The sequence below is a fragment of the Meleagris gallopavo genome, chromosome 28 (assembly GCF_905368555.1).
Source record: "Meleagris gallopavo chromosome 28, MGAL_WU_HG_1.1, whole genome shotgun sequence".
Classification (NCBI taxonomy): domain Eukaryota; kingdom Metazoa; phylum Chordata; class Aves; order Galliformes; family Phasianidae; genus Meleagris; species Meleagris gallopavo.
Genome location: NC_139431.1, coordinates 2139641 through 2167398, shown reverse-complemented (window position 1 = coordinate 2167398; position 27758 = coordinate 2139641). Strand labels below are relative to the sequence as shown.

General features: G+C 55.1%; 1 protein-coding gene across 6 annotated transcripts; it reads right to left on the bottom strand.

Annotated features, from left to right (window-relative positions):
* Positions 1 to 92: 92 nt before the first annotated feature.
* CDK18 (cyclin dependent kinase 18) lies at positions 93 to 24914 on the bottom strand. Of its 6 annotated transcripts, none has more exons than XM_085210326.1 (16): positions 24454 to 24914; positions 11330 to 11466; positions 7567 to 7739; positions 7353 to 7478; positions 6215 to 6271; positions 5900 to 6014; positions 5708 to 5802; positions 5564 to 5626; positions 5325 to 5448; positions 4928 to 5048; positions 4613 to 4710; positions 4320 to 4425; positions 4050 to 4092; positions 3740 to 3830; positions 3420 to 3497; positions 93 to 3269 (listed from the first exon to the last, which is right to left on the bottom strand). In XM_085210326.1, the coding sequence occupies exons 2-16, from the start codon at positions 11451 to 11453 to the stop codon at positions 3235 to 3237; spliced, it is 1449 nt and encodes a 482-aa protein (XP_085066452.1). In that variant the 5' UTR covers positions 11454 to 11466; positions 24454 to 24914; the 3' UTR covers positions 93 to 3234. The 6 variants fall into 6 exon arrangements, with proteins under 6 accessions (XP_085066452.1, XP_085066451.1, XP_085066448.1 ...); XM_085210325.1 differs by having other exon boundaries at positions 24063 to 24912; XM_085210322.1 differs by lacking the exon at positions 24454 to 24914 and adding an exon at positions 18122 to 18512.
* Between the last annotated feature and the right edge of the window lie 2844 nt (positions 24915 to 27758).

Below are 27758 nucleotides of genomic sequence, written 5' to 3'. Positions count from 1 at the left end.
CAGTACAGCTGTAACAGAAGCACAGCCTCAGGATGGTCCATGTCACAGCTGACATGCAACAACTGAAGTCTTTGTATGAAACACACACATGGTTGATCGATGGGTGCAGCCTTTTATTCCTTTTTGCTTTCCATTTATTCCAGAAAAAAACTTCCTCTCTCTCTCTCTCTGTCTATATATATATATACATATACATATAAAAACAAAACAAAACATTGCTTTTTTTTGGAATAAATCTTTTAAAACACATCTTCCATTCATACAACGGTACGGCCATCGGTATCCTGCAAACGGAGCACACCAGGGGATGCTCACAGTGGGAACCTGAGCACTCTGGGTCACGTTTTCCTGCTGCAGGACATGGGGCTGAAGCTGTTCCTGTGATGCATCCCACCTGTACTGCAGTGAGGGGTGCTGCCCTCAATTCTGACTGATGGAAATACAAAACCACAGCAGGAGTGGTGCACAGACCGGAGCTGCTGAGTGCACAAAGCAATGCAGCCTTTCCCCAGTGTGCAGGCAGAATTGGTAGGAAAAAATAAAAAAATGCAAGAAAATAATGCCTGGAAGACAAAACAACAGCTCCCAAGCCACGCTGGGTGCCATAAAATGGAAAAGAAAATAAATTCCAGAAAGCCACAGACATTTGCAATGTTTTCATCAGCGCTGCTTCAAGCAGCTGGTGCTCCAGCACTGGGCAGAGCTGGGAGCTCACTTCGTGTCTCCATCCCCAGCACTGGGGTGTTGCAGTCCTCAGGAACCCATATGGACCTCATACTCTTGTGGGATGCTGATCTGAACCCATATGGAGCCTGCAACATGGTGGGATGCTGACCCAAACCCATACAGACCCTGCACCATTGTGAGATGCTGACCCAAACCCATACAGACCCTGCACCATCTGAGATGCTGACCTGAACCCATACGGACCCTGCACCATTTGAGATGCTGACCCAAACCCATACAGACCCTGCACCATTGTGAGATGCTGACCCAAACCCATACAGACCCTGCACCATCTGAGATGCTGACCTGAACCCATACGGACCCTGCACCATTTGAGATGCTGACCCAAACCCATACAGACCCTATACCCTCATGGGATGCTGACCTTGTGCAGGCGGGGGGACTTTGCTGACCTCCCTCTCTTGGCATTGGGACGCACAGCAGCAGTGCATACATCACAGCTTGCTTAATGGGGCACCAAATATTTATGCACTTTATCACCTTCCTGAATAGGAATCCAATACCCATGGAAAACAGCAGAACAAAAGGGGTTATCTGAAATGCAGTCTGCTGGTCATACACGGGGCAAATAAATAATAGTGCCTCCACACAAAGATCTCCTGTCTTGGAGAAGGAAAGGCAAAGGCTGTGAAAGAGCAAACAGCAGCCAGCAGACTCTTTGTCTTCCTTATCTGATTGCAGATAAAGCAGAGCTGTCTGTACGCTCACGTTCCATGGGTCACCTTGCTGCACCCTGGAGATGTCTGCCCCATGGGGATACTGGTTCCCATTGGTTCCCAAGGGATCTGCCAAGCAGCAGTGAGCAGAGCTCTGTGTCCCACAGCTCTGCCTTGCTCTCCCATTGAAGGATCAGCAAGGCTTCCTCTGCCCTGGCATGCTTTATGCCCAAGACAGCCTCGGGGCACAGGGCTGGTAAAGCCAGAACTGGTCATGCACGTCCTGTTGGGGCTTCCCAAGAGCAGGACTTGCCCAGATCTGTGCCCTTGGTGCCTTGGGAAGCACCACAGATCCCTATCGTGCCCAGAAAAATCCCAATGTAAACACCTTAATGAAAGGAAAGGTGACAGCATGAGCTCAGCACTTCCTTTTGTAAACCCCACTGGTGAAAAGCCCTGTGCAACCCAAGCAGGGTGCAGGGAACCAGGCACAGCCCAACCCTCACATCAGAGCGAAACGCGTCACTGGTGGCTGATGGCTCTTCACGCTCTTCCCTATCAAATGGAAACAATTAATGAACTATTCAGCCTGCTGTATGCTGGACATACTGAGAAAGGAACCGAGCAGGGATGGGCAAACCTCAAACAATGCAGACGTCTGGATGCTTGTCTGGGACAAACCCAACTTAACAGCTTTGGGCTGACAGGAGGAGCGCAAAGTGCGGTGCACTGAGCACTGGAGAACCCCGGGCTCTCCTCCTTTCTCCTCCAGCTTTGCATTTGCAGGGAGAAAAATAGAGTTCCAATTCCTCTCCACGGAGAAACAGCCGTGTGGGCAGAGTTAGTGTCTCCTGAGCTCTTCTTGTCCTGGGATGCTGGCAGGTTGGGACATTGGCGCATCCTCCATAGACTGGTTTGGCAGGGTCCAGTTAAAATGCCTCAGGAGCAGCTCTTGGCCAGCACAGTGTGCCCCTCGGTCCTGCGGCGTCGGTCTGAGCCAGAGCTGCTTGGTGTGATGTTGGCTACACGTGGGGAGGGCTGATTTGCTGTCCTGTGGGTCTATTTCTGGTCCCTGTAGCTGAGCTGGGGAGATTCGGCACCTCTCCCCAGTCCTCCAGGTGGGGAATGCACTGCAGGGAGTGCGCAGCATTGGGGTGCAGTGATGCTGCAGGGCTCTGTTCAGCTGTAGGCTCCTGTGAACAGCTGGGAATCACTCTGGGAATCACATCCCACCTCTTGTGATGGCAGCAGAACTGGGGAACGCAACGGTGGCAAGAAGAGGGGATGCTGAGTGAGGCTGTTCCACGTCATCGGGATTCAGGTACCAACAATTGGCAGAGATGAAGGCGTTACAGAGGCAGAAGCAATGGCACAGCAGGGAGGGCTGCCCCAGCAGCAGTCCTCCGGTGCCAGGCTGGGGGATGCTCAGCTCTCAGTGGGATGGGGCTGCATGCAGGCTGTCTGAGCAGTGGGATGCTGCCTGCCTGGGCTGAATGCAATGCAGCCACAGCTCCTGCTTCACAGACCCCAACCCGTGCTCACACAGCCCCCCTTCACCCAGCTCAACCCCACAGGCAGCTCCCCCAGCGCAGGGCAGGACCCAGCTCCTAGGAGGGATGTGCAGCACCTGCACAGGGAGTGGCAGCCGATAGGGAACGAGAGGGGAAAAAGGCCACAGGTCCATTGCCACCAGCTGCTGGGGGATGTGGGGAGAGCCATCAGCTCCGTCCTGCTGGGCTGAGCGACGCGGTGGGGCGGGTAGGAGCGCACCGCCGTCTCCTTTCTCAGTGCACTGATCTCCATGGTGACAAAGGGAACATGAGGTCCAGGTTTAAAATATACTCTGCCTCCTGTTCTTCCCTCGGGCTAAGGAAGAGAGAGAAAGATGGGTCAGATAGGTGAGACAGGGACTGAAGCAGAGGGCAGGTCTGGATTTTCCTTGTGTGGGTATCCAGAGGTGCCAGCAGGATCCATGGCACCACACACAGAGCATGCTGCCATCTTCCCCCATCCTACCTGACTGCTGAAAGGCTGAGCCTCGGTAGCCAGGGTCCTTCTGAAGCTGGATTTCCTTCAGAGAGAAGATGGAGACATCTGGGGGAGTAGACAGAGAGCGAGGTCAGTTGGCCGAGCCACAGCCAGCAAGGATGGCAGCGCAGCGCTGCGTTCCTCTTGCTTTACATCACCCTGCCCCAAGTTTTTCCTTGCTTTCCCACCCCACTCTGCTGCAGGAGCACTCAAGCAAAGGCAAGCAGCAACCACAGAGCTGGCTGTCCCCTCGGGCTGCACTGCAGTGCTGCTCCATGCCCCCAGGTGAGGGGACCATGCACACTTACTGTCAGGCAGGAGGTGCACCCGCTCCCCCAGGCTTTTGAAGTACGGATGCCTCAGGGCCACCTCTGCTGAAATCCGGCTCTTGGCTTCATACTGCACAAAGACCCAGGGAAAGGCAATCACACAGTCTGCAGTGCACACCTGTGAGCCTGCTCACACCAAAGTGCACAGCTGGGACCTCCTCAGTGGGTTTGGGCCAGCAGCTGTGTGGATAAGGCTTATGCTGCAGTCACAGCCCCTCTCCCTGCCCCCAAAATCAGGGTGAGCGCACTGCATCCCTCTGCCATCCACCAGCATCTCGCTGTTGCTTACCAGGAGGAGGTTCATCAGCAAGTCAATGCCGTCTGGGTCCAACCTGAGAAAAGAAAGAAATACAAACTGGAGCACTATCGCACCTGGGGGACGTTGCAATCATCAGCAAAAGGCAGAGGTGCGGGGAGAACTGGGACCTCCCCCACACAGCTGCGCTCAGCATCACATCCAGCAGATGAACCCAGTGCCCCCAGCTCCCATTTCGGAGCAGTGCCAGGCTGCCCTACGCCTCCGGATCTGTGCTGGGGCGGGGGGCAGGGAGGAGGTTACCTCGGGGCGTGATTGATTAACGGCTGCGCTCGGTACTGCGTGAAGTTGTACGCCCTGAACTCCTCGTTGGACGTTATCCCCGGCCAGGTATCTTCTGTCGGCGTTCCTGGGAGGGGGAGGAAAAGGGGAACGTGGTCACCGGCTGCGGGAACAACAGCTTCACCATCCCAGCGCTGCTCCTTATTGGGGACACACGCGGCACCGTCGCGCTCAGCGCTCGGTCCCGGAGCGCAGCGCTCTGCTTTGTCACCGCTGCCCTCCCGCGGGCGCTCGGAGCACGGCAGCACGCTCACCCAACAGCCGGAAGATGAGATGCAACTCCTCCTTCACCGTAGAGCCGGGGAACATCGGCCGTCCGGTGACCATCTCGTAGTGGATGCATCCCACCCCCCTACGGCAGTGATGGAAAAGCGGCATCAGCGAGAAGGGAAAGTCATGGGATGCATCACCCCCCACGGCAGGGCAGGGGGAAATGGGCTCCAGGATGGGGATCTGTGCCCGTCCACCTGGCTCTGGATGGAGCCGCAGAGGACACAGAGAACAAGGCGTGGAGAACCCGGCGCCCACGGTGCGAGCAGCGCCATCCCATGGGCCCCGCTCAGCCTCACCACATGTCGATGGGGGTGGAATATTCGGTGGATCCCAGCAGGACGTCGGGGGGTCGGTACCACAGCGTGACCACCTCGTTGGAATACGTTTTGGTAGGCACCGACTTGGCTCTGGCGAGGCCTGGAGGTGGAGGGAGGGATGTGAAGCCGCACCTTCCTGCAGTGCTGCGTCCTCCCCAGGGCAGAGGCTCAGGGATGGGACAGCACTGTGCGGAGATGCTCTCAATCGGGTAGAAAACAGCCATGCAATCCCAGCACATTAAAAATCATTGCTGGAGAACTATGTCCCAGGCTGCTTATGAGGTCCCCCTCCCTGTTCCGAGGGCAGTGAAGCTGCTGCCAGCTGTGTGGTTGCCCAATGGGACCATGAATGCTCTGCCCTCCCCACCCCACGTACCAAAGTCGGCCAGTTTGAGCTCCCCTCTCTCGTTGATGAGCAGGTTCTGAGGTTTGAGGTCTCGGTGTAGGATTTTCCTCCCGTGACAGTAGGACAGGCCACGCAGCAGCTGGAACATGAAGATCTGGGGAGGCGCAGGGGGTGGGCAGTGGGCACCACGATGCTGTCTCAAGAACACAGGGCCAGGGGAGACCCTACAAAGCCAGGGACGCCCATAGGGACAGCCAGGCCCGACTCACCTTCACATTGTGCACGCTCATCAGGTTCCCACAGTTATCCAGGTACTGCTTGAGGTCGTTTTCCTGCAACGAGGAGCACCCATCAGCCTCCAGTTCCCTCCCTCCCCGCTCCCCAGTCAGAACCACAGCATCTCCCCAACACACCAGGTACTCGAAGACCAGCGTGAGGGAGCGCTCCGTGTGGATGATATCATGCAGGGTCACGATGTTGGCGTGCTTGAGGTTCTTCAGCAGTGACACTGCGGGGACAGGAGGCAGCAGGTTGGGACAGCTGGGTGCCAGGTGGGACATCCCCAAGGGCCAGGGGCAGGAAAAGCCCCCCCTCCAAGACCTCACCTTCCCGGATAGCGGTGCACGGAGCCCCTTCCTCGTGCTCCAGGCGGATCTCCTTCAGTGCCACCAGGTTTTCTGTCAGCTTGCTGCGCCCCTTGAAGACAGTGGCATAAGTGCCCTGTGGGGAGAGAGAGGACAGGAGGGGTGAGCAGGTGGCTGCCCCATTGTGGGGGCGGCACAACAGGGACATGCTCCATAACATCTGCAGGAAGGATCATTGGAAGCTAAAGGGCTGGAGCCCATGATTTCCGTTCTGTGATTTATCGTAGTCCTTCCAACTTCTTTTGAATCCTCGTTGGGGTCTCAGCACCTCCTTACCTCACCCAGTTTGTCCAGTTTAACATAGGTCTCCAGCTTCCCAAACCCGATATCCGACTGTAAGAGAAAAAGGACAACATCACTGGGAGGGATCTCACCAGTGTTGGGCTGGATGGAGAACACCAGAAGGGGATTGTTATGGGGACAATCCATCACGTCCTGCATGGATCCTGTGTGCATCCATCAGAACACCATCACAACCAACTGCAGCAGCTGATGCCCTTTGTGTCAGAGCAGCATGATGGGACCCTGTGGCAAAGCCCTGCCCTTTTCTTAAGTGCTTCCCTACATGCTGCCCTTTGCTGCAACTCCCTTTGTTTCTGTGTGCTCCTCCAGTCAAGTGTGAAAGGCACATTTCCCCATTTGGAACTTGGACTCATTGCCGTGTTGCTGAGACCTGTTTGCCTGTACCCAGTGATGGGCAACCACTGCAAGGCCCTCCTAGCAGATCCCTCACACTGCACCTCGGTCACTTGGGGTCACTCACATCCCATGGCAGGGGGTTGTTTCCCAGCGCTAAAGGACCCAAAGCCAGGGGCCAAACTGCAGCTCCTGGAGCTGCCATTCTCTCCTCCCTCCTCACAAATAGGAGTGCCACATCTGAAGGTGCTGCTGAGACCTCACCACTGTAACCGTGTGCTCCCAGGCAGCAGGATGTGCCTTTGCAATTTGCAAACAGGGCACTGTGTTTTTGCTCCTACATAAGCTGATGCTCTGCAGTCAAGAAACTGAAATGTCAGCATTAATGCAAGGGGTAATTCATTATTTATCCACATTTGCATTTCCATCAGCAGAGGCTCCAGCACTTGCGGCGCCGCGGGAGGTTCTCCACCTCCTCTTCCCTGGAAGGTGAAGGGCTGGGAGAGAAGCCAGGTGTGTGCAAGGCGAGCAATGTGCAGGCTGGGGATTTGCATATGTAGGAGTAGCACGGGGAAAGGTGCATATGTGCACGTGCACAGGTGTGAGTATGCACAGGGAACACGGGGATGTGCACCGCTGGGAGCGTGCAGAAAGGGATTTGCACTGTGTGTGTCTCAGTGCACGGAAGCTTGCTCCAGAGGGACGCGACTGCAGTGGGTGGGTGGCAATCAGCACACGCATCTTGTATGCACAAAAAAGATGCTGTGCTGTGACTTACAAGGGATGCTCGCCGTGACATCCTGCTGAGCGGCTTGGGGAACTCTGGGCTCTCCATCTGCAGCTTCTGCAGGAACTCGGGGGGCAGCCGGATGTCCATGGGCAGGGAGAGGCGTTTGCTGACATCCTGCAGAGAGCGCAGAGGGGGAAGGTGAGGAGAACACCCAGGGAAAGGAAGAGTGATGATGGCAGTGGGGCAGCAACTGGGGTGACACCTGCGGGACCTTCGCCCCAGCACTTGCCTCTGTGGAGAAGCGGCGCTGGGTGCTGCTGCGGTAGCGCACGGCCATCGGGGATGGACCCTCTGTGTCGGGTGGGGAGATGGCTGTGGGGTCTGCTCTGATGTCCCTGCCCAGGTGTCCCAGCTGCAAGTGCCCTTGGGCCAGGTCTGAAGACAAAGAGAAAGGAGGGAGAGCTGCTGGGAGGCAGCGGAGGTGCCGAACGCTTCGCTTTGGGGAAAAGGGAGAGAGAAGGGCAGGGAGGTGCAGAGATGCGTCGTGAGGAAGTCCCTTCCTATCCTGCTCCACTGCTGCACTCAGCCACACACAGCCCCGAGCAACACAGAAGCTCCCTTGAAAACCAAAGCGACTTCTAAAAGTCACTCTTCTCATGGGACTCCAGGTGTGAAGCCACATCAAGCCCAAGGAACCCAGAAAGGAGCAAAAAAAAAACCAAACAGAGTAAAGTGAGGCACTGAGCCCCCCCTGGTCTACAGCTTGAAGCCCACACGTCTTCCCACTGGGTAATTAAGGGCTGGTTGGTAAGAAGTGCATTTCCCCCATTCACAAGGGGCTGCTTTCAGAGGGGCTGTCTGAGAGGAGGCAGAGCTAACTGGGAGTGCTGGGATGGAGGAGGCAGAGCTAACTGGGAGTGCTGGAATGAAGGCCATCCCTCTCTGTGCCTAATGCAAATTTGGGCTTCCATTCCCTGCGTGCTCTGCAGCCAGAGATGATCTCATTGCTGAGGATGGAAGGGGATGGCTGGCTTTTGCAAGAGGGCTGGGATCTGGCTGCTCGTTGCTCATCTGATGGATGAGAGGTGACAGGCAAGTGACCTGGGAAAAAATGCAGTTTCCTGCCATGGTCACTGTATACAAGGGGATCTGTGAGCTAAGGGATGCGGGGTGTCCTCTGCACACAGCCTATACCCATAGCAGGGGTGCAGCCCATGCCAATGGGGCTGACAGCAGCTGAAACCATGCCAGGAGGTTCTGTAGAGTTGGGCAGGGAGGCACAAAGCACCCCTTCCCCCAGGAGCACTGCAGGGCTCTGGTCCCTGTCCCTTTCTGGCCATCTGTGCAGGCACAGCTCAGAACCCTGCACTAAGAACAGGTAGCACAGATCACTTAAGCTAGATCAACCCTTTTCACCTTGCTCCTGTCCTAAGCAAATTATCTGAACTAAAACCAAAGAGCAACAGCAGAACGATCGTAGTTCAACTCATCCACTTTAAAAGACAGTTTGGGTGAATTTGTGCTGGGCCATAAGAACACAGATCCAACGTCCAAGGATGCAGCCTGGCCCCAGGAGCAGCAAATAAGAGCAGTGTCTGCACCCACCCTCAGTGCCACCTCCATCTACAGCAGCATCACACAGGTGTGCAAATGCAGGGGTCTGTTCCATTCTGCTCAGCATTTTGTGTGGATCACTGTGAGCTCTGACACCCTGCAAGTAATGAGGCTGCATGGGATATCAAAGCAAATTAAAGCGAGACCGCAGACACGGCAGCTGCCTCTGCCTTCTTTTTTTTTTTCTTTTTCTTTTTTTAATATAAATATATTTAAACACTGCCTCTGCCAAAACAAGCTTTGATCTCCCAAGGAAAAGGGCCAGAACCCTTTGCTGCCTGCACGGCTCAGAACTTTTAATTACTTTGCTAAGCATGAGCTCTCCTCCCAAAGCTGTTTCAAGGCAGGGCAGCGCTCGGATCGTGGGTCATCCATCCTCCTTCCTCCCACACAACATTGCTGCTTTACATCCCTGCGCTCTGACGGCCAGGCTTAGCTCTGATTTATGCCATTGCATGAGCCCTCGTTTGGCCTCTGAAGACTCAGAAATGGTGCAGGCCCTCGTCAAGGATCAGATGCTGCCCAGAGCTCCCCTTAACCCAGGATTCTTCTTCTACCCAAGGAAAGGCTGTGGTACAATGGAGATGTGTGGCAGTGTGGGGGCACGCTGGACACCTTGTGGCTGCGTTGGACTCCCCAAGGTGACACTGCCTGGCTCAGGATGTGCCCACATTGGGAAGCTGTTTGCTTCTCCATTTGCTGGCTCTGCTTCCCCAAACCTCCCTCTACCAGCCCTCATGGCTGGCAGTGGGGCCCTGGGAATGGGAGGATGGAGAGCACAGGGCTGGGGATCCCCCTCCACACCCCAGTGGAGGAGGTAGATATCAACCCATGGGAAGTCCACATCTTTTCCCATTGCCAGAGGCACCATCTCCTGGACTCTGGACATCTCCATCTCCTGGACTCTGCATCCCTGGGGACCTGTGTGGAGACACCCAAGCTGTGACCCAGGAGTGTTGACAACCTATGAGCTCTGATGCTGGAGGGAAAACAGAACCTGAAAACAGCTTCCCACGGTGCTGTGTGAGGTGAGAAAAGAAAAAAAAAAACAAACTGATGCTGGTGCAGATCTGTGGGCGAAGCATTCCCAGCCATAGGGAGAAGCCAGGAGATGGGTCAGGTGCATGGCTGAGATTAGGGGCACTATGGAGGTGGCTTTTGGGGGCGTTTACATCCCAAAAACCATCACCCAGGAGGGAGGAGCAGTGTGCACATAGCTATGGCAGAGGGCTTAGCTCCAACATGGGGCTGTGGGTGGGGGGCTCCCATACCCTGCTGCATCCCCAGCTCCATGCAGGGCATTTTGATCACAGCACAGCACTGCCAAGCACCGCTCCAGCCTCTGCTCAGTGCCCTCAGCCCCAGCACAGCCAACTTTGGCTTTGCCCTGTTTCTTCCCCACCTCCTTCAGGAGAGAGACCGAAAGGCAGAGGACAGGCAGCTGCTGCACGCGCTGGTTTGCAGAGGAAGTGCTGTGACCAAAGGCTCATTAAAGCAGAAGAAGAGGGAAATTGCCTCTCCAGCAGCTCAGCTGGCACAGCACAGGTAATGAGCCCAGGCTCAGCCAGCCCAGCACCCAGTAGCCCCAGGGGGTAACAGCAGCAGCAGCTGTCAGCACCCGCGGCTTTCTGAGCCTTGCACCATGTTATCCCCACGGCTTCTACACGTCTAATTAAGGGCTCGAGTCTAATTATAGCCCCAGCTGTTTGCTGCGGTGCGAAGGGAGGGGTGTGAAGCGATGCTGCTGAGGGCAGCTGGGGTGTCTGCAGGGATCTGAGGAGTGGCATGAGCTGCAGGAGAGAGGAAAGGCAGCCTCAAATCAGCCTCTGCATCTCCACTTTGAAGCAGAGCCCATCCCTCCCTGCTGGGGCAGGCACAGGTGCCAGGCAGTTACATCACGGCCTCAGCCCCTGCTTGCAGCAGTTGTGGCTGCAGGACGAGGGGAAAAAAAAAAGCACCAGCACATCCTGAGTGGAGCCCAGAGCACTGACACATGAACCCATGTCAGGGCTGCTTTGGGAGGAGGTGGCAAAGCACACGATGTGATACTGCAGGCAATTTGGCCTTGAACCCGCAGCACTCTGCTCCCCCTGGGGGAATGCAGCCCGGCTCCACCAGGTTTGCTGTCTGCAGCTCTCTGCTCTCTGCCTGCACAGCCTTGCTCTGAACCCAACGCCTTGAATCCTACACCAGGAGAAGGCTGTGGGTCCAGCAGGGGGAGGGCATCCCCCACTTTCACACTCCCCACCTTAACCACAGATGTCTCATCCCCCTGTGCAAACACCTTGCCCTCCTCCTTTCCTTCTTTAAGGCATAAATCTCACTTCAAAGCAGATTTAACTCCTCCATGGGTAGGAAGCAGCCCAGGCAGTGGGGCAGTAGCTTTCCAGGCTGCTTTCCCAACCCCTTACCCTCATTCCTCTGGTTGTTGAGCTGGTTGAACTGCTCTGTGAACTCCGTCAGCGACTCCTCGATGGTCTCCGTCCGAGGAACTGAGAGTGAGAACCTCCGCTTGAAGTTTTTCATCTTGTTCATTTTACCTCCTGACCTGCAGGGAAGGGGAAAGAGGTGGTTGTAGGGTGGGACGGTCCCACAGCCCACCATCATTGGGGTCAGCAGCAGCCAAACCCACATGTTCCCTCATTGGGATCCCCGGGCATCAGCAGGGGATGGGGATCTTTGTGTCATTGAATGCACAGGGCTTTTCTGAGCCAATTGCCAGAGGTGAGCCCAGGGCAGAGCTGTGGACACTGAGTCATGAGTATCAGCACTGGCTGTGCTTGGAAACTCTGGGAATGCCTGGAAAAGGGAGTAGCAGGGCAGAAGCAGAAGAAAAGCGAGAAAGAAAAATAAACAGTGACAGAAAAGATGTAACACCACCCTGTGCAAGGCACACCTTTCCCCTGGCAGCCTTGTCTCCCCACTTTCCCCATGCAAGAAAAGCTTCCCAAAGTGCTGGAGGGAGCTGGACCAACGGGGGTCCCAAAAAAGGGTGATGCTCCAAGCTCAGCATGCTCCCATTGATTCACATCCTGGGATGTGAGGCACTGGGATCTCCTTAAGCCAGAGATCTGATTAAAGCCATTAAACCCTTAAATGAAGAAAACCCTTAAGGGACACGTGGCACAGCTCCCTGAGCAGCCACACGAGCAGCTCGCTCTCGGCATCCCCACCTTGCTTGCCTGCTTCAGGCTCACACACAGCACCAGCTGGAGTCGTACAGTGGGAGCACACAGCTCTGCAGCACCAGCCTTGCTCTCCCCCATGCATTTTGTAGCACAGTGGAAGCACACAGTCCTGCTCCCAGCAAACAGAATGCACCTGCAGGCATCCAACACAGGGAGGTCCCTCCTTGCAGACCCTAACCTGCCTGCTGGGCTCTGAGGAGAGGGGACAGTAAGAGGGAACTCAGCCCTTGGGACCAAACAGGCACCCCTGCTCCTGGGTGGCCCAATTGCCAGCCCCCAGCCCCCCCCATCCCAGGCTGGTCAGCACAAACCCTGGTGATTGCATTCCAGACTGATGCGATCAGACATAGCATCGCAGAGCCGATGCATCGCGTCGCCAGGGCAACGGGAACACTTGGGTTGACATGCTGGCATCCCAAAGCTTAAAAGATTACCATCAGCAATGCAAACAGTGCTTCGAGGCACGGCCTCCTGCTGCGCTGCCATCCCCCCAAATCCTTGGGATTCACCTGGACCACTCAGACTCAGCCACCCCACTCCTCGCACGCCTTTAGGGATGCAAAACCCTACAGCTGAAGGATCAGTGTGCCCGAATTCAAGGCAGGATGCATTGCTTGGCTGGGGGTGGGATGGGAGGCGTGAGGCTGTTCGGAGTGGCAAAGTGAGCAAGGAGGATGCTAGGCACATCCATCAGCCATTTAAATGTTTTCTCAGCACTGCAGGGACGTGCTTTGATGACCAAGATGCTGACACTAATGAATGCTGCATTAACAAAGGATGCTTTTCTCATGGCCAAGAATGGCTGAAGTTGGAAGGGACCGATGGAGGTCACATCACCCAAGCCCTGCTCAGCAGAGCACATCATCCTGGATCACATCCCGATGGTTCTGATGTATCTCCAAGGAAGGAGACTCCACCACCTCACCTTCAGATGGGACTTCCAACGTTTCAGTTTGTGCCCATTCCTCATTGGAGCCCACCAACAGGTGAGTCTGACCCCATCCTATTGACACCATCCCTTCAGATTCTTGTAGACATCACTCAGATCCCCCTGAGCTTCCTCTCCTCCAGGAAGAACAGATCCTGCTCCTTGATGAGGGACACTGCAGCCTCTCCATCACTTCACCACGCCTGCCATGCCCATTGACAGCAATCAGCCCTCAGCACTGGGACAAAGTCCTGGCAGGGAGCAGCAGGGGACAGCCAGGACAACACACCACACAGCAGGACCTGGAGGATGGGGAAGGTGCTGAGCACCACAACACCCCACAGCCCCAGAACCAGGGAAAATACAGGGAATAACCCAGATATTCCACCTGGAGGTGGAGGAAGAAGCGGGTGAGGGAAATGGCTTTTTCCATCTCCTCCCCTCTCTGCTCATCCTTCTCTAACGGTACCAAAGCTTTAGAAGACAGACACCTGAGCAATGAATTGATGCTCCAGATCATCCCAAGTCCTTCATTCCCTCCCAGCAGCTGCTAAATATAAACCTCCTCGGAGAGGAAGCAGGGTGGGGTAAAAATAGCAGTGGCTGCCTCTCCTGCTATGCACAGGGCTGCTCCTTATCTTTATGGCTCTGCGTAATTGGCACTGTTTTTTTCCAGCTTCACCTGGACCTACTTGGCGTCCAGCGATGGGGTTCATGCGAAAGGGTTTGACAGATGGAGGCTGCAGGGCTGTTTGTGCTTTTTGGTCGAGCTCACCCTGCCCTGCGTGGCCACGAGGTGCCCCAAAGTTGGGATGCGCTCCTCCCAGCACACAGCATCCCACATCCCTGCTCCCAGCCCTGCAGGCAGGAGGGCACCCTGACCCCATATGGGGTATGAAGGGCTTTGTCCCCCCACCGGGGACAACCTGTGATTGTGTTTCCCCTAGGAGAAGGCAGCCCAGCTACAGGAGCAGCCCAGCCCTTTCCCACATTATGGATTTCAAAGGAAGAACCGCTTGCCATTGCCTGCACCCCATCAATTTTAGCAGCAGTGCACTAAAGGAAGCGTGGGCACTTTGTGACTTCCTGCAAGAAGGTGATGCTCGCTAAGCAAAGCCATGACATCCTTCATTTTACAGCCTCAAATCACCCGGGAATTGGGGCAGCCCTGAGCTGCAACCATTCCTGGGATGGAGCGAGGAGGGGAGCAGTGGTCTGAAACAGCACGAAGGAATTCAGGCATCAACAGGCAGAAATGAAATCACCCCGGCTGGAAGCTGGCCAGGAAGAAAAGCCAGGATGAAAGCCAGCAGCGTGAATGATCCGCATTTGCTGTAACACAGGCAGATAGTAACTAAAACACTTCAAAGGGCCCAAAGCTGCATCCCGTCAGGAAAAGGAATCACATGACTGGGACTGGGTGTTAACAATTCTTTAAGCACTGCATTCAAAGCTGTATTTGCTGCACTTGCAGTGATGTGTTCAGCAAACTGCTCCCATAGGCCCTGGGGATGGGGCTGTGCACATGGATCGCTTCCCTTTGCACAGCAAAACTCTTCGGTTCTCCTCTGTGCAACTTCAGAGCCACGTATTTTGGGCACAGCTTCAATATGAAGCTCTCTCCTCCCTCCTTCAGCACACTGCTGGGCTTGCAAGTAACCATTCCTTTCCACAAACAAGGAAACAACTTAGGGGAAATGGTGACTTCTGCTGGTAGAGCCCTATTTGCTCAGCAAACACCTCTATCATGCAGAGCCACACGTGGCCATGGGGCTGAGCAGACGGCGTGTGCAGGAGCCAGGTGAGGACGTGGCCCTCCTCACATCACATAGCAAGGCAACAGTCAGCACTGATATGCAGAAAGGTGATGCTGCATGCTCTGCAGCAGCTGGGAATCCAGTGGGGCAGGGAAGGAAAGCAGCCCCCCACCATCTAATGGACTGCTCAGCTGTTGGCGTGGAATCCTCTCCCAGCCTCTCCCACCCTACAGCAGATGCTGCAGAGCTGAGCACAGCCCAAATCCTTCATTCACAGGGATGGGGCTGCCCGAGGGGCCAGCACAGCCCTGCACCCTGGGACAGGCAGCAGTCCCTGCCCATCACACAGAGCTCCCAGCTCCTCCCTGCTGCTGGGCTCTGCTACGTGCAGCTCCGACATTTCCCTTCCCCCATGCAGGGAGCAAAGCCCTGCACCAGGAGCTGGTGGTCCTGCAGGAGGGGAGCACAATCAGCTCCTACCGATCTGCAGCAGCCCTGCAGCAAGCAGCACAGCCATCATCCCACAGCAGCGACTGTGCTGGACAGAACTGGAAATGGAGCTTTGGGAGCAGTTCATCCATCCACCCTTGTGCTGCAATCTTTTCCTCTCCTGTAATCACAGAAGCCAATACAAAAAATGCAGAGCACCAGGAATGCAATGACGGCAGCCAGGAGTTTTCTGTCCTCTCTTCTCAAAGGAGATTTGGGAGGAGAAATGATCCTGCAGCAAATGCACCAGGCTGGCTTCCAATGCAGCTCACAGCGTGCACGGCTTTTCCCCCACTGTAAATAATCAATGGTGATGCATCCTTCCTCCCTTCTCCTCGGCGATGGGACTCTTGTGGGATGCAAAGCTGCTCTGCTTGCAGCTCCACTCCCATTTGTCTCCATCCCAACAAGGAGCCCAGTAATGAGGGCACACAGAGGGATTTGTTCCACTCCTACCACACCACAGCCCTGCGTGATGCTCTCAGCTCTGCCCGGCCCGTGGTGAGATCAGGGCAGCTCCCAGGAAGGCACCAGAACAACCCACATTATTCCAGCTGCCACAAAACACTGCGTGTTTATTCCTTGCTGGAGCAAAACCTGAGAGCAGTGCCCAGCATTGGGCTGCAGCCACAACAGAGTGCCAGTGGCCTGCGTGCACTGCAGCATCTCAATGCCCTCGCTGTTGGAAGGTGCCAGCAGCCCTATGGTACTGCCTCTGCCCCACAGATCAGCACATCCCATGCTCCGACAGACCGAGCACTGCTGCAGGGCATTGAGTTATCCTCCTCCTTTTCTGTGCCTCTCTTTCTCCATTCAGCCCTTCAGGAGCACCAGGATGCACAGCATGGATATGGAAAAAGGGCACAGACCCTGGGGGTGAAGGATGCTCTAGGAGCACCGAGCTTCTGGGGAATCCTATGGGAGAAGATCCCTTGCATTAGGGCACACCTGCATTCCCTCCCCACAGGGTGTGTAGGGTCTGCTGGCTTCTTAATTACCATTTCCTTATTGTCTCTTTTTTTTTTTTTTCCCTCTTCTCTCTTAATTAGAGCTTTCCCTCCTTTCTCAGCCCACACACAACTCCCAGAGCTCCTGGAAAGCAGCACAGGGGGAGCAGGGGAAGCCTTCCCTGTCTAACAGAGAACACTGCAGCTTTTCCTCCCCATGACCCACGGCCTCATCCACCGCTGACAAAGGCATTGGGGAGGGGGCTCAGAGCTGCTGCCCTGCAGCTGTGCAGGGAATGGCTGCAAGCACTCTGAGAGGGGTTATTTAGGGAAGCAGAAAGCACACCCTGCACACCCCATAGCCGCGTGGAATTTGAGAAATGCAGCCACCTCTGGCACAAGGAGAAACAGGGAGGGAGGGTGGGACAGAAAGGAGAAGCAACAAATAGGTGGAGGGATGAAGGAAGGGTCGGATCCCTGCAAAAAGCCATGCAAAGGGCCCATGCTATCACAGGATCTCTCTTCCCAGAGAAACGGCTTGAACACAAACAGAAGCACAGCGTTTCTAAGAAGCACCACCAGCGCCCAAAGCAACGCACAGCTCAGCCCTTTGCCACGCATTTTCGTGGAGCTCTGCTCTGCTCCAACACATTGCATTGCCAAGCAGCCCAGCCCTCACCTGCTGCAGATAGCTGCACCCCTCTGCATGCCTCCAGCACCCGCTCAGGCACTTTCTGCCCACCCAGCAATGGGAGGAGGAGCTGCAGGGACTGTGCAAACAGCTTCGGAGGGATTAAGGCTCCTTCCGACCGTGGCAAACTCAGACCCAGGAGCTCCTTGGCACTAATGAAGCAGCTCCCTGCTGCACTCACACAGATCTTTGTGCAGCAACAGAGAAAGAAGTGCGTGCAGACGGTGCTCCTGACCTATTTCTCCCCACTCCAGCACAGCTCCGAGCTGGGTTCCCCCCCAGGACCACACTCTGGAGCAGCAGTACCACGGCTCAGCATTAGGCACATAAAACTCTTTGCAAATCTGTTTTATTTAAAGCTCTGAGATGGTCACATGATAGCAAGGTAGTGAGCAAACACTGCAAGTCCCCTTCCTGCCAAGGGCTGCACTAAGCTGCTATTTAATCTTAAACCTGTTGTGCACCTCGGAGGGCTTTGCACACACGTGTGCATGCATTTCTCACCCTGATGCTCTCTCCCTGTTTCAACACTCAGCTTTTGCTTGGAGGGAGCCGAGTGCCCCTTTCACCCCTCTGCTTCTCAGATCTCTGCGCTGATACAAGAGCTCCTGATTTCTGCACACAAAGCATTTCCACTTTGCAAAGAGCCCCGGGTTGGGCAACAGCATGAAAACCAGCATTGAGGCCACGCAGAGGGCAGGAATAGCACAGAAGCACTGAGCATCCCAAGGCGAGGTGTGCAGAGCTCCTGCTCCACCCCGCAGGAACCCACCATCCTTCTGCACCTCCTGGAGGAACCTTCCCACCATTGTGACACGATCCCATTAAACCCAACCCGGACCTGCCTGCATCCCAGGTATAGATAGAAATAGATTAAGCACGCCCTGGTGCCCGCAGCTTTTTCCTCACTTCCCTATGGAGGGCAACATTTCATGCCTATCTGGGAACTCGGCGAGCACACGCTGTTCAGATAAACCTTGTTCCTTGTTAAACTGTAAATAACGTCTGCTTTGGCAAGCCAAGCCCCAGCACGGCGCCCTGAAAGTCGCAGTGTCACCATGAGCACGGCAGGCAGAGCAATGGAGTCGGTGGGTTTTAACACCCTGAACGGTTCTCTTGTCTCCAGCCCCATCTTCTCACTCCCATCCATCTCCTCACTCCCTGCCCCACTTCCAAAGCACGGCTGCTCTCCCACAGACTCACCGCTCCGGTGTCCTTGTGAGCTCTGAGCATTCCTGCAGCAGCCTTGGGAAGTGGGGGAGATAACAGAGCCCTGCAGAGATCAAGGGAACGAAAGAGGGAGGGAAAACACACAGCCAGACCCATTCCTTGGATGCTGCTGGGCAGAGATGGGTGCTGCAAACACTGGGTGCAGGGAGGGGGCCATGGGAGCACATCCTGAAACAATTCTGTTTCAGCCCCAAATCAAACCATGTCCACAGATCCACGTGGTGCTCAGGCACTGAGCCAAGGGGACTCCGAGCTCAGCAGGATGAAGGGCTGCAGCACAGCAGCGTTCAAAGCTCACTGGCTGCATTCAGTTCTGTTCCTCTCCTGCCCCACGAGCTGATAAGCTTCGAGATAAGAAAGGATCGTAACTCAGAGAGCTGAAGGGACAGGAAAGGAGGTCTGGCCAGCACATGAGCCAAGCTGAGTGCACGGCTCAATTCTTACCTCCTTCACATTTGCAGTGTGCACAACAACAACCTGCGCCCGCACCGCTGCTATCATAGCATGATTAGTTGCACAATTAATCGTTAATAAGGAGGGATTGGAAGGGATTAAGGATTTAAATAGAACACATGCTGCTAATGGTACTTGATAAAAACGCGCCTTCTCCTGCAGTTACGGTGCTATGGAACTGAAGGGGCTTCATTGGACTTCTTGCACATAGGAAATGCCCACGTCCCCGTGCTATGGGCACAGCAGCAGCTCTCGATGCTGAGAAGCACTGAGACCCACACAGAGAAGTTTTCTGCCTCGACTCAGTGATAAAACAAGTGGAAAAGCAAACCTTGTGGCTCTTTGGAGCAGGGCAGCTGGAGGCAACCCTGGGATGGAAGTGCCTGCAGCACAGCGTGGCTCTGCTGAGGTTTCCTTGTGATAAGCAGCATTCCAGACTCTGCTCTTCTTCTAAAAAGGAGAACACACCAGTGCTGTGCTGGCCCGTGGCCCCATCAGCAGGGAGGAGTGCCACGGGCTCTGCATGGTCCCCTGGGTCTGATGGGACCCCAAAGGATGTGCAGCTCTGCTCGGGACATGTGCCACCATGGGCAGCACCCGTAGTGTGACACCACCAGCAGCCTGCCCCCAACCTGCTGCTGGGATGCACAGAGCCTTTCATCCCCAGGGCTGCTCATTTCCCTCCTCTGGCTGCTGCCACAACACACAACATCAGTGCTCTCACTGTAGGGGCAAGCCTGTGATCTGCCTTTGGATGCGGTCACCTCCAAGCAGGATCCTGCCAAGGAGGCCTTCCTCGTGGCCACAGCTTCTCCCTCTCTGTTCCCCAGAGGGAAAACTGCCCTTCAGTCCCCCAAATGCCACCACCAAGCTGCAGCCACAGGCCACCTCACTGCATTGCACTGCTGCCATCAGATACCACCCCAATGGGCAAAATACAAAGGACAGATGAGAAAGGGCTGGGATTTGTGAGACACAGCGTGTTCCACACCGCCTGTACCTCCTACGTGCTGTGGCACTGTGATTATTCTGCAGTAATTAGTTAATAATTAGAAGCTGACCAGCCCTTGGGAACATCCGTAGCAGAAGGAGCACGACGTGCCTTAGGCTGAATGCAGATTTCCTTACAGCTTTAATCATTGTTTCAATTTGAGGCACTGATGCCAGAAAGGTTTTTCAGCCCACAGTAACACAGGGGCAGTTCTCACCTCTCTGACTGCTGCCTGCTCAGGACAGCCATGCACTTCACCACCAGCTGTGCTGCGGATTTGGCCATTACCCCATGGATGGGGATGAGAGGGATGGGGATGGGGCAGGACTCACTAAGAGTTCAACCCTGCTATGAAACTCGAGGGGATTCGTGATGCTCGCAGCCCTGATGATGACAGAAGGGCCATGCATTGTGCTGCTGAGGGCTGACTTCAGCAATCAGTTCTGATTTGCACCACTTGAGCGCTTGGTGAAGCATGGCAGAGAGGAGTTTAACCTCCCGACAGGGGCAGATGCAACGGGAGGACATTTCCTGGGTGAAAAGAGGTCACCTCGGCTGCTGCAGCGCCCTTCAAACCAGCTATAGAGCCTGAAACACTAAAAGGATCCAAAGCACCACTGCTAGCAGGATCTACACCTCCAGCACCTGCACATTGGTGGCATTTGCTCCAGCACTGCATAATCTGACAGCCTGTGAGTCATTCCTCCAAACACTTCAAGCCATAAACTCAACCTCCAGGTGATGTTCCATGCTGGACAAACACCCCCCCAGGTGGATTTTTATGCATGTATATTTTCACAGGTGCGGAGCTCGGGCTCCCATTCATACACCACATGTGACTGAGATGCTCAGCAGCACAGTTGGCTTCAGGAGCAGACAGCGCTGGGGGAAAGAGGGGGAGATGGAGACATTGGGGGGTTTTGAGCTACACCCAATAGGGGTCATAAATCACAGCCCTGAGTGGTTCCAGCAAAGGTTAGCACTTATCAAATAATTCACTGGGTCGAGCAAAGATAGCATCTCTTCCCCGTGCACTGAGGACATGGCAGCAAATCTCACCCCTCTCCATCCTGGTTTACTTCCTCCTCTCTGCACCACAAGCAGCAAAGCCCTGCACGTTCCCACAGTACTAGGCACTGACAGCACTGCCTCACCAATTTGCTCCTTGGATAATATATGATTTTCATTACGTTGGCCCTGGGGATCAAGGGTGCAAAAGGCAGCAATGAGAAATAGCCTCTGCTTCAGAATGCCCTCGATTTCAGTCTGCATGGGGAGATATGAGGGAAGAACAACATGGGGCTCAATGCAGTGCGTGCAGCTAGAGATGCTCTGAAACACCTCCACCTGAGCTGCCCTGGGAGATCTGGTTCCCAAAAGAAGCAGTGAGCATCAATCTTGGAAAACAGCAGGTCAAACAGCCCCCAGTTCCACAGCAGGAGCACTTCTGAGCTATTTATCCTCCCAGCATGGCAAGGGCAGTGCCTGGTGTCAAATGGGGGCATAGGAACACAGCCAACTCCAACTCCAACAACTCCAACTCCAAAGCCTGGAGCTCCCTCCCACATCACACCCTGCACTCTTAAAACCATGGGTCATTACACATTCAGCACAAGAGGGAATGTTAACAAGAGCCCAGCTGCTGCTCAGGTGGATCGGTGGGGCTGAGATCTGTGGGCATTTCGCTGCAGGAGTGGGGAGCACCTGGACTGTCTGCAAGATCTGCTCTTAGCTGTGGTGGCTTGGAGCTCATTCCTAAAGCAGTGAGAAAACCCAGAAGGTAAGAGAATGCAGCTCTCTGGTTGTGACTGGAGATAAAGCATGGCTAAGCCTCAGAAAGGAGGGAGGCAGAGAAAGAACAGGGGAGATGAGATGCTGAAGCAGTGTCAGCTGCACAGACGAACCCACAGCCATCTCTGCAGGCTCTGCTCTGTGGCTTGAAAACAATTTCAGCCCTTCACTGCTCCTGGCTGAGCCACGCTGGCCAGACAAAGCAGCACAGGATTGCAAGAGGCTGAGCAAACAACCAGATGAGCAGCACTGGCTGCAGGCACAATGCTACCTGAAAAGAAACCTCGATTAGACAGAGAGAAAAGATGCTTCGTCTGATTACAGTTCGACTCTGCAAAGTTAATTGTTCGCCAGATTGTAATCTGGGCTTTCAGGTCTGCATTAATCAACAGGTCGCTCTCTCTGCTGTCGGTTTTCCCTCTACAAACAGAAGTGAGTAAAGTGGGAGAAAAGCAAATCCTGCACGTCGAACCCCTGCATGGGCAGAGCCTGCTGAAAGCAGGGGCCCCTGGAAGCACAGACCTTTTGTTTTTCTGCCTGTATGGATGTAAACCGAGCCTGTGCTGTGCAGCAGTGGCAGAGGTGACCTCTCAGAGTTTCAGTGCACCAATTACCCACAGCAGAACTCGCTCCAAGCTCTGCAGCTGGCCCAGGGACCCCCGTCCTGCTGCCAATGCCAGGGAGATGCTGCTTCGCCTCAGCTCTCCTGAGCATGGAATGAGAGCGTGGGAGGCCTTTACAGAGCATAAACCCTCCTGGAAACTCCTCTGGTTATTTGGACGCGACTCCAAACACGTGTCCCAGGTTTTCTGGAGGTTCTCAGAGCTCCTGGCCCAAACCTCAGCACTGTGAGGAAGCCAGAGGAATGTCTCAGGGTTTACAAGGAATGGCCGAGCAGTGATTTTTCTCCAGCAGCCCAGGCCTAAGGGATAATTTCAGTGGAAACTGCAGCACTGATGTTTGAATGCATACATGAAGCAAATACACAAGTTTCTGCCTCCCTAGGGCAGGGGACCGAGCAAAGGAGGGATGCTCATGGACTCAGAGCAAAATTCTGCAGCACCTGGAGCAAACCATTTCACCTCTCCACTTCTCCCAGATGCAAAACGAAGCTGTTGTCATCTTGTCCAGTGACAGTGGCAGCACCAGAAGGCAGAACCCATCTCCTCCTGCAGCCCAGCCCGTGCCCAGCTGTGATGAGCAACGCAGAACCACGGCAATAAACGTGTATGAAAAGCAGGAGCTGCAGATTCAGAAAATCGGGGCACGCCTGCTGCATTTCAGTCACCTGTAATGCATGAATATGTGACACCACCACTTTGCTCTTTGTCACTGCTCAGCACTGCCTGTCTGAAGGGTCCATTCAAGGGACCACAAAGAGTGCTTGTTTGGTGCAAGGGGCCCTCCCAGCACTGAAACAAGTGTTTTCGTGCTTCCATGCCCATCTCTGCCACCATCCCAGGGCTTTACTGAGCTCGGGGAGCAAAGCTCTGAGAACAAAGCAAGGTCAAGTGTTAACAGATGGTGAACTCAGGCATGGGGATGCAGGGATGGGTCCAAGGGCAGAGGCAGACTGCTGGAGTGCTGCTCTTTAGCCACAGCATTTCTTCTTTTTTTCAAGCAGTTAAGAGAGGATGAACTCAGAGGTTCCCAGCTCCTTTTCTTGCATCAAGCTCCTGATCACATCACATCCCACTGACACGCCTGTATCTACTCCTGGGAGGAAAGGATGCATGGTTTGGTGTTTGCATCAAGGAGATCTTTTCAGGATCACAGGAACCAGTGCTGACGGGGTGACCCAGATGCCTCATCACCACCATGTGAGGCCAAAGGCAAAACTCCACATGCACTTACTCCATTGCAGCTCCGTCTCAGCACACACCAAAGCTCTACACACTGCCCCTTTACCATGCAGGAGGTAATTAGAGCCTATTTCCTTGCAGGAAGAGGGTCCTGGAAGAGGCATTTTCCCTTCTGCATCTCATCCATAAGCACAGCTCTCTGCCCTCTGCTTGTTCAGACCTCTTTCCCTTTGGGCATCTTCTCAACTCCCAGCAAACACACATATACACCTCGTGCTGTGCATTTAGTTAATGCAGAGTGCAAAAAAAAAAAAAAACAAAAAACCCACAACCCCACGACAGCCCCAGGCCTGACTGCTGCTTGCAGTCATGCCACAGCCGTGTCCAGCAGCCTTGCATGCTCATTGCATCTGTTTTTGCAGAGAGAAGAGCCAGTTTAAAGGCGGACTGGCACAGGGTTGGCACGGCACAGACACACATTGACTGTGGTTATGGCTGGGGGGGGGGTGGGTGGGGGTGGTGCTGGAGATGGTGTTGCACACCCAGGAACTTATCTGAGCAACAGGCACAGCTCATTCTGACAGCCCCAAAAATGCAGCTCAAGGAGCAATCAGCTCAGCCTACTGGGGAACTTTTGGCCGGAGGGATGGATGCGTGCCCACCCCCCCCAACCCCCACTGAAGGAAAGGCTGAATCGGGCTGAAGCACCAAAACACGAGCAGGGATCCCTTCCAGAAATTCCTCCAGCACTCGGTGCGCAGCTGAGCCCCCCCTTCCCCCCACCTCCAACTTTTACCGTGTCCCCTCCCTCACCGCTTCGTGCCCCGAACCGAAAGAGGCTGAGACCCCCCGAGCACGGCCGCAGCCCCGCACTCACCGCACCGCGGGCAGAGCTCTGCTCCCCTCCTTCCTCCTTCCTCGCTGGGGTGCGGGGACGGGCGGGGACGGCGCTGCGGGGCCGAACCGGGGTCGGGAATGGGTGCGGGGCGGGGAAGTGCGGGTGCTGGAAGCGGAACGGTACCGGTGGCGGTGTTGGAAGCGGTGCGGTGTCGGAAGCGGTGCCGGTGCGGTGTTGGTATCGGTTCTGGTGCTGAAGCGAAGCGGTGCCGGAGCTGCAGGAACAGGAGCGGTTTTGGCGTCGGTTCCAGTGCCGGAACCAGAAAGGTGTATCGGTGCCGGAGCTAAAAGCGGAGCGTTGACTCTGCAGGACCCGGTGCGGTGCCGTTGTCGGTGCCGGTGCTGGAAGCGGAGCGCTGCTCCCGCATTACCCGCTGCGGTACCGGCCGCTCGCCCCGCTCCGTTCCGCTCCGTTCCGCTCAGGCTCCTCCCCGCCGCAGCCCCGGGCCGGGCAGCCCCGCTCTCCCCGCAGCTCTCCGGGATGCAACGGCCCGGAGCCAACCGTGCCGGGATGCAGGGAGCTCGGAACACCGCAGCTTTTCCTCCAACCCGGGCCGCCTCCGTTCTTCGGGCTGCCCCGGAAATTTCAGCCTCCGTCACTCCAGCGGGACAATGTTTTTAGTGGCGGCCTCACCTTCCATTCCCGGCTATTTATGGCTTTAGATTGAGGCAAACATTTGCAGTTTGCCAAAAATAGTGCAGCCGTGGAAATAAATCAGGCTGACTGGAGGTGCCAACGTCGTCTGTCTGAAACTAATTAATTTCTTATATCCCCTGCTATATTAATCCTCGCCCTCCTTCCACATGAGCGTGCTGTCAGCGGAGTTTTGTAATTAATGGGTATTGTGTATGAATCTGAGGGGTGTGCAGGGGATTTAATGTGGCTGGGGGAGGGACAGGGGTGCCAGCAGGACACCCGTGCAGGGAAGGGACAAAATCCATCTGCACAGAGAACAAGGAGAGGGGCACTCTGTGGGGAAATCCTATTGCAGGGAAACACGTGGGATCTGCTCTGAGACCCGACAGGGAAAACTGTCCAGAAGAGATATGGGCTTCTTTAGTTCTGCTGCTGCCAGAGCTCCCTTTTCCCTTTTCCTTTTTGAACGTGGGAGTCTTGGGAGACTTGCTGAACTCTCGTTTCTTATATTAGAACCATCAAGTTTTGCTGGGAGACGTTTGGAGGAACGGGGAAGTGGTTCACAGATGGCACTGCAAGAAGCATAAAGTTGAGCCCCAATGGAGGAGCAGCTTTCCAGGCTGCTCAAAACCCCATTTTGTTTGTATTAAACTCGTCCCATAGCAACACCCAGCTAAGACCCACAGCCTGTAGTAATGCTTAAGGCAGCTCTTGTGGGGCAAAATACTCAGCACCAGCCCTGCAGTCAGCTCATTTTGGGGCCGTGTGAGCTCAGGGAGCTGAACGAATGGGCTTTGACCTGGAACTCGCCCCCAGAAATGGACTCTAAGCTCGAGGCACGTTGCCCCAGCAGGAGGTGACAAAACCCAGCCTCACCGTGGGGCTTTGCACCCTTTGCTCTGCAGTGCTCGGATGGAGGGGGAGCAGTTGGGGGGATGCAAAGCCAGAGGTGCAATGTGCAGGCTTGAAGCCTGCCCTCCCTTCACCCCTGGTCAATGAGTACCCAGTCATGTGGCCGCAGAGGCAGTGGGGCTCGGGGTGACGCAGCCATGAAGCCCTTTGCCTCCAGCTCCCACCTCACCCTTCCCCTCTATGCAAACAGTGGGCAGCCCAGGGGGGAGATGGCTCAAACACTTCTGTGCCATTCCCAGCAGAGCAACTGCTGCCGTGCCCTCCATACCGCAGCCCTGAGACCACCTGGCCCTGGGATTCTACCCTAAAACAGAAAACAGAGGAGATCCCCAACACGAGCTGTGGCTAATTAAGGAGAGGAAGCCCCCACATCAAAAAATGGGCAGAGAAAAAGGCGATGTGAGGAGGGCAGGAATGTTACAAGCAATTAGCAGCAGAGACACGAGCTCGCTGGCTGTGTCACACAAGCTGCTTATTGGTGCATGACGTTCCCCATCAACATAAATTACAATAATCACCGTGCCAAGGAAGGGCTCGCTGTGAGCCTGCTGGCTTTGGGAGGAAGATGTGCAGAAAAGGGGAGGGGGGGGATTCCCAGAGCTGTGTATCCAAAGGCTCGATGGGTGTGATGGGTTTTTTTACCTGGGCCAAGAGCGCAGCAGGGTCACAAGGTCCCAGTGAGACTTTATGCCTGGTGATGGGCTGAGTCCATTCCACCAATAGTAGCCCAAAGCAAACCGTCCCTCAGTGTGTGCTCTGTGGAGGGCAATGCAAACTGAGGCTGCTGCTGTAGAATTTGGCACCCACAGCAGATGCCTCTGCAGTGCATTTGCAAGGCAGCGCCTGCAGGGCGGTTTTCAAACACGCCAACTTAATGGCTGAGCAAAAGGCATGCATGGTTGTTTCTGGGGAGCTTTATCCTTGAAATTACATCGGGCTCTGAGGTTGTTTTGTGTTGTTGTTTTTTTTTTTTTTTTTACCTTTTGTATTGTTGTGATGAAATCCCGTAGTGAAATCCTTGTGGAGCTGCAGGAGAAATCAGGGGTGAAGTGGGCTCAGTGCCATTAGGGGTGTTTTATGCAAAAAGGGTCTGGCAGGGAAACTACAAGACCTTGTGCAAGTCCATGGCTGCGACCACCCCAGTTCATACTGGGGGGGGATTTTGCTCAGCAAATCCTTCTCCTCCTCCTCCAGTGATGCATTTCCTAACGTGCCTCTCACCTGCTGCAGTCAGGGCAGCACTGGCTCTGCTCTGTGTGTGCTCCTGGCACAGCCCTGGCGTTCCTCACAGGTCCCAGACCCAAAGCCTGTGGCTCCAGCTGCCCACGTACGACAAACAGTTTCCCCCCAGCATCCTGCATCCATCCTCCAGGTAGAAGTGATCCCATTAGTGCTGTGCCCTATAAGATCACTCACCCTCCTGCAGTTCACCCTCAGAAACACTCCAGCTGTGTGCTAGGCCCCTTTCCTCAGCTGGAAGGGATGCTCCCTCTGTTTGCAGGCTGCAAGCAGGGTGTTTTCCAGAAGCAGCAGGGAAGCTGCAGCATCCTGAGTGGCATTTTAATCACAGACCCGAGGGGTTTGTCAGGGCTGCTCCTCTCAGAGCCTTCCCTGTCACTGTATGATATCAGCCAGCCCAGGGACGGCAGGGAGAGAGCATCCCAGCCATGCAAGGGTCCAAACCTGCCTGAGGATGGGGCACAGGAGCGTAGCACAGCATGAGGGCCAGGGCACTGCTGGCCTCGTGGAGCTGCTCCCTGTGTGGCTCCCAGCCAGATCATTAAATCCTCCCTCGTGGTTGTGAGGCCCCAATGGGGACATTGCATCCATCCGTGGGAGAGAGGGGGGAGAGAGCTGAGGGGCACCAAGGAGGAAAGGAGCAGCAAAACATCCCTTGCAGACGAAACAGCAAAGCTCCAGACCCAGTTAAGGAAGAGATGGCCACCAAAAAGTGCTTTGCTCAGTGGGCATCACTGCCTCCATGGGAGAGATTGGGAGCCCCAGGCTGCAGCCCAGCGCTCACACAGCAAAGTCCTGTCAATCCTTGTATATACAGGAGTGTATTCATTGTGACAGCCTAGGCTGGAGCCTGGGTGAAATGGCAGCAGCATGAATGTGCTTCACTCA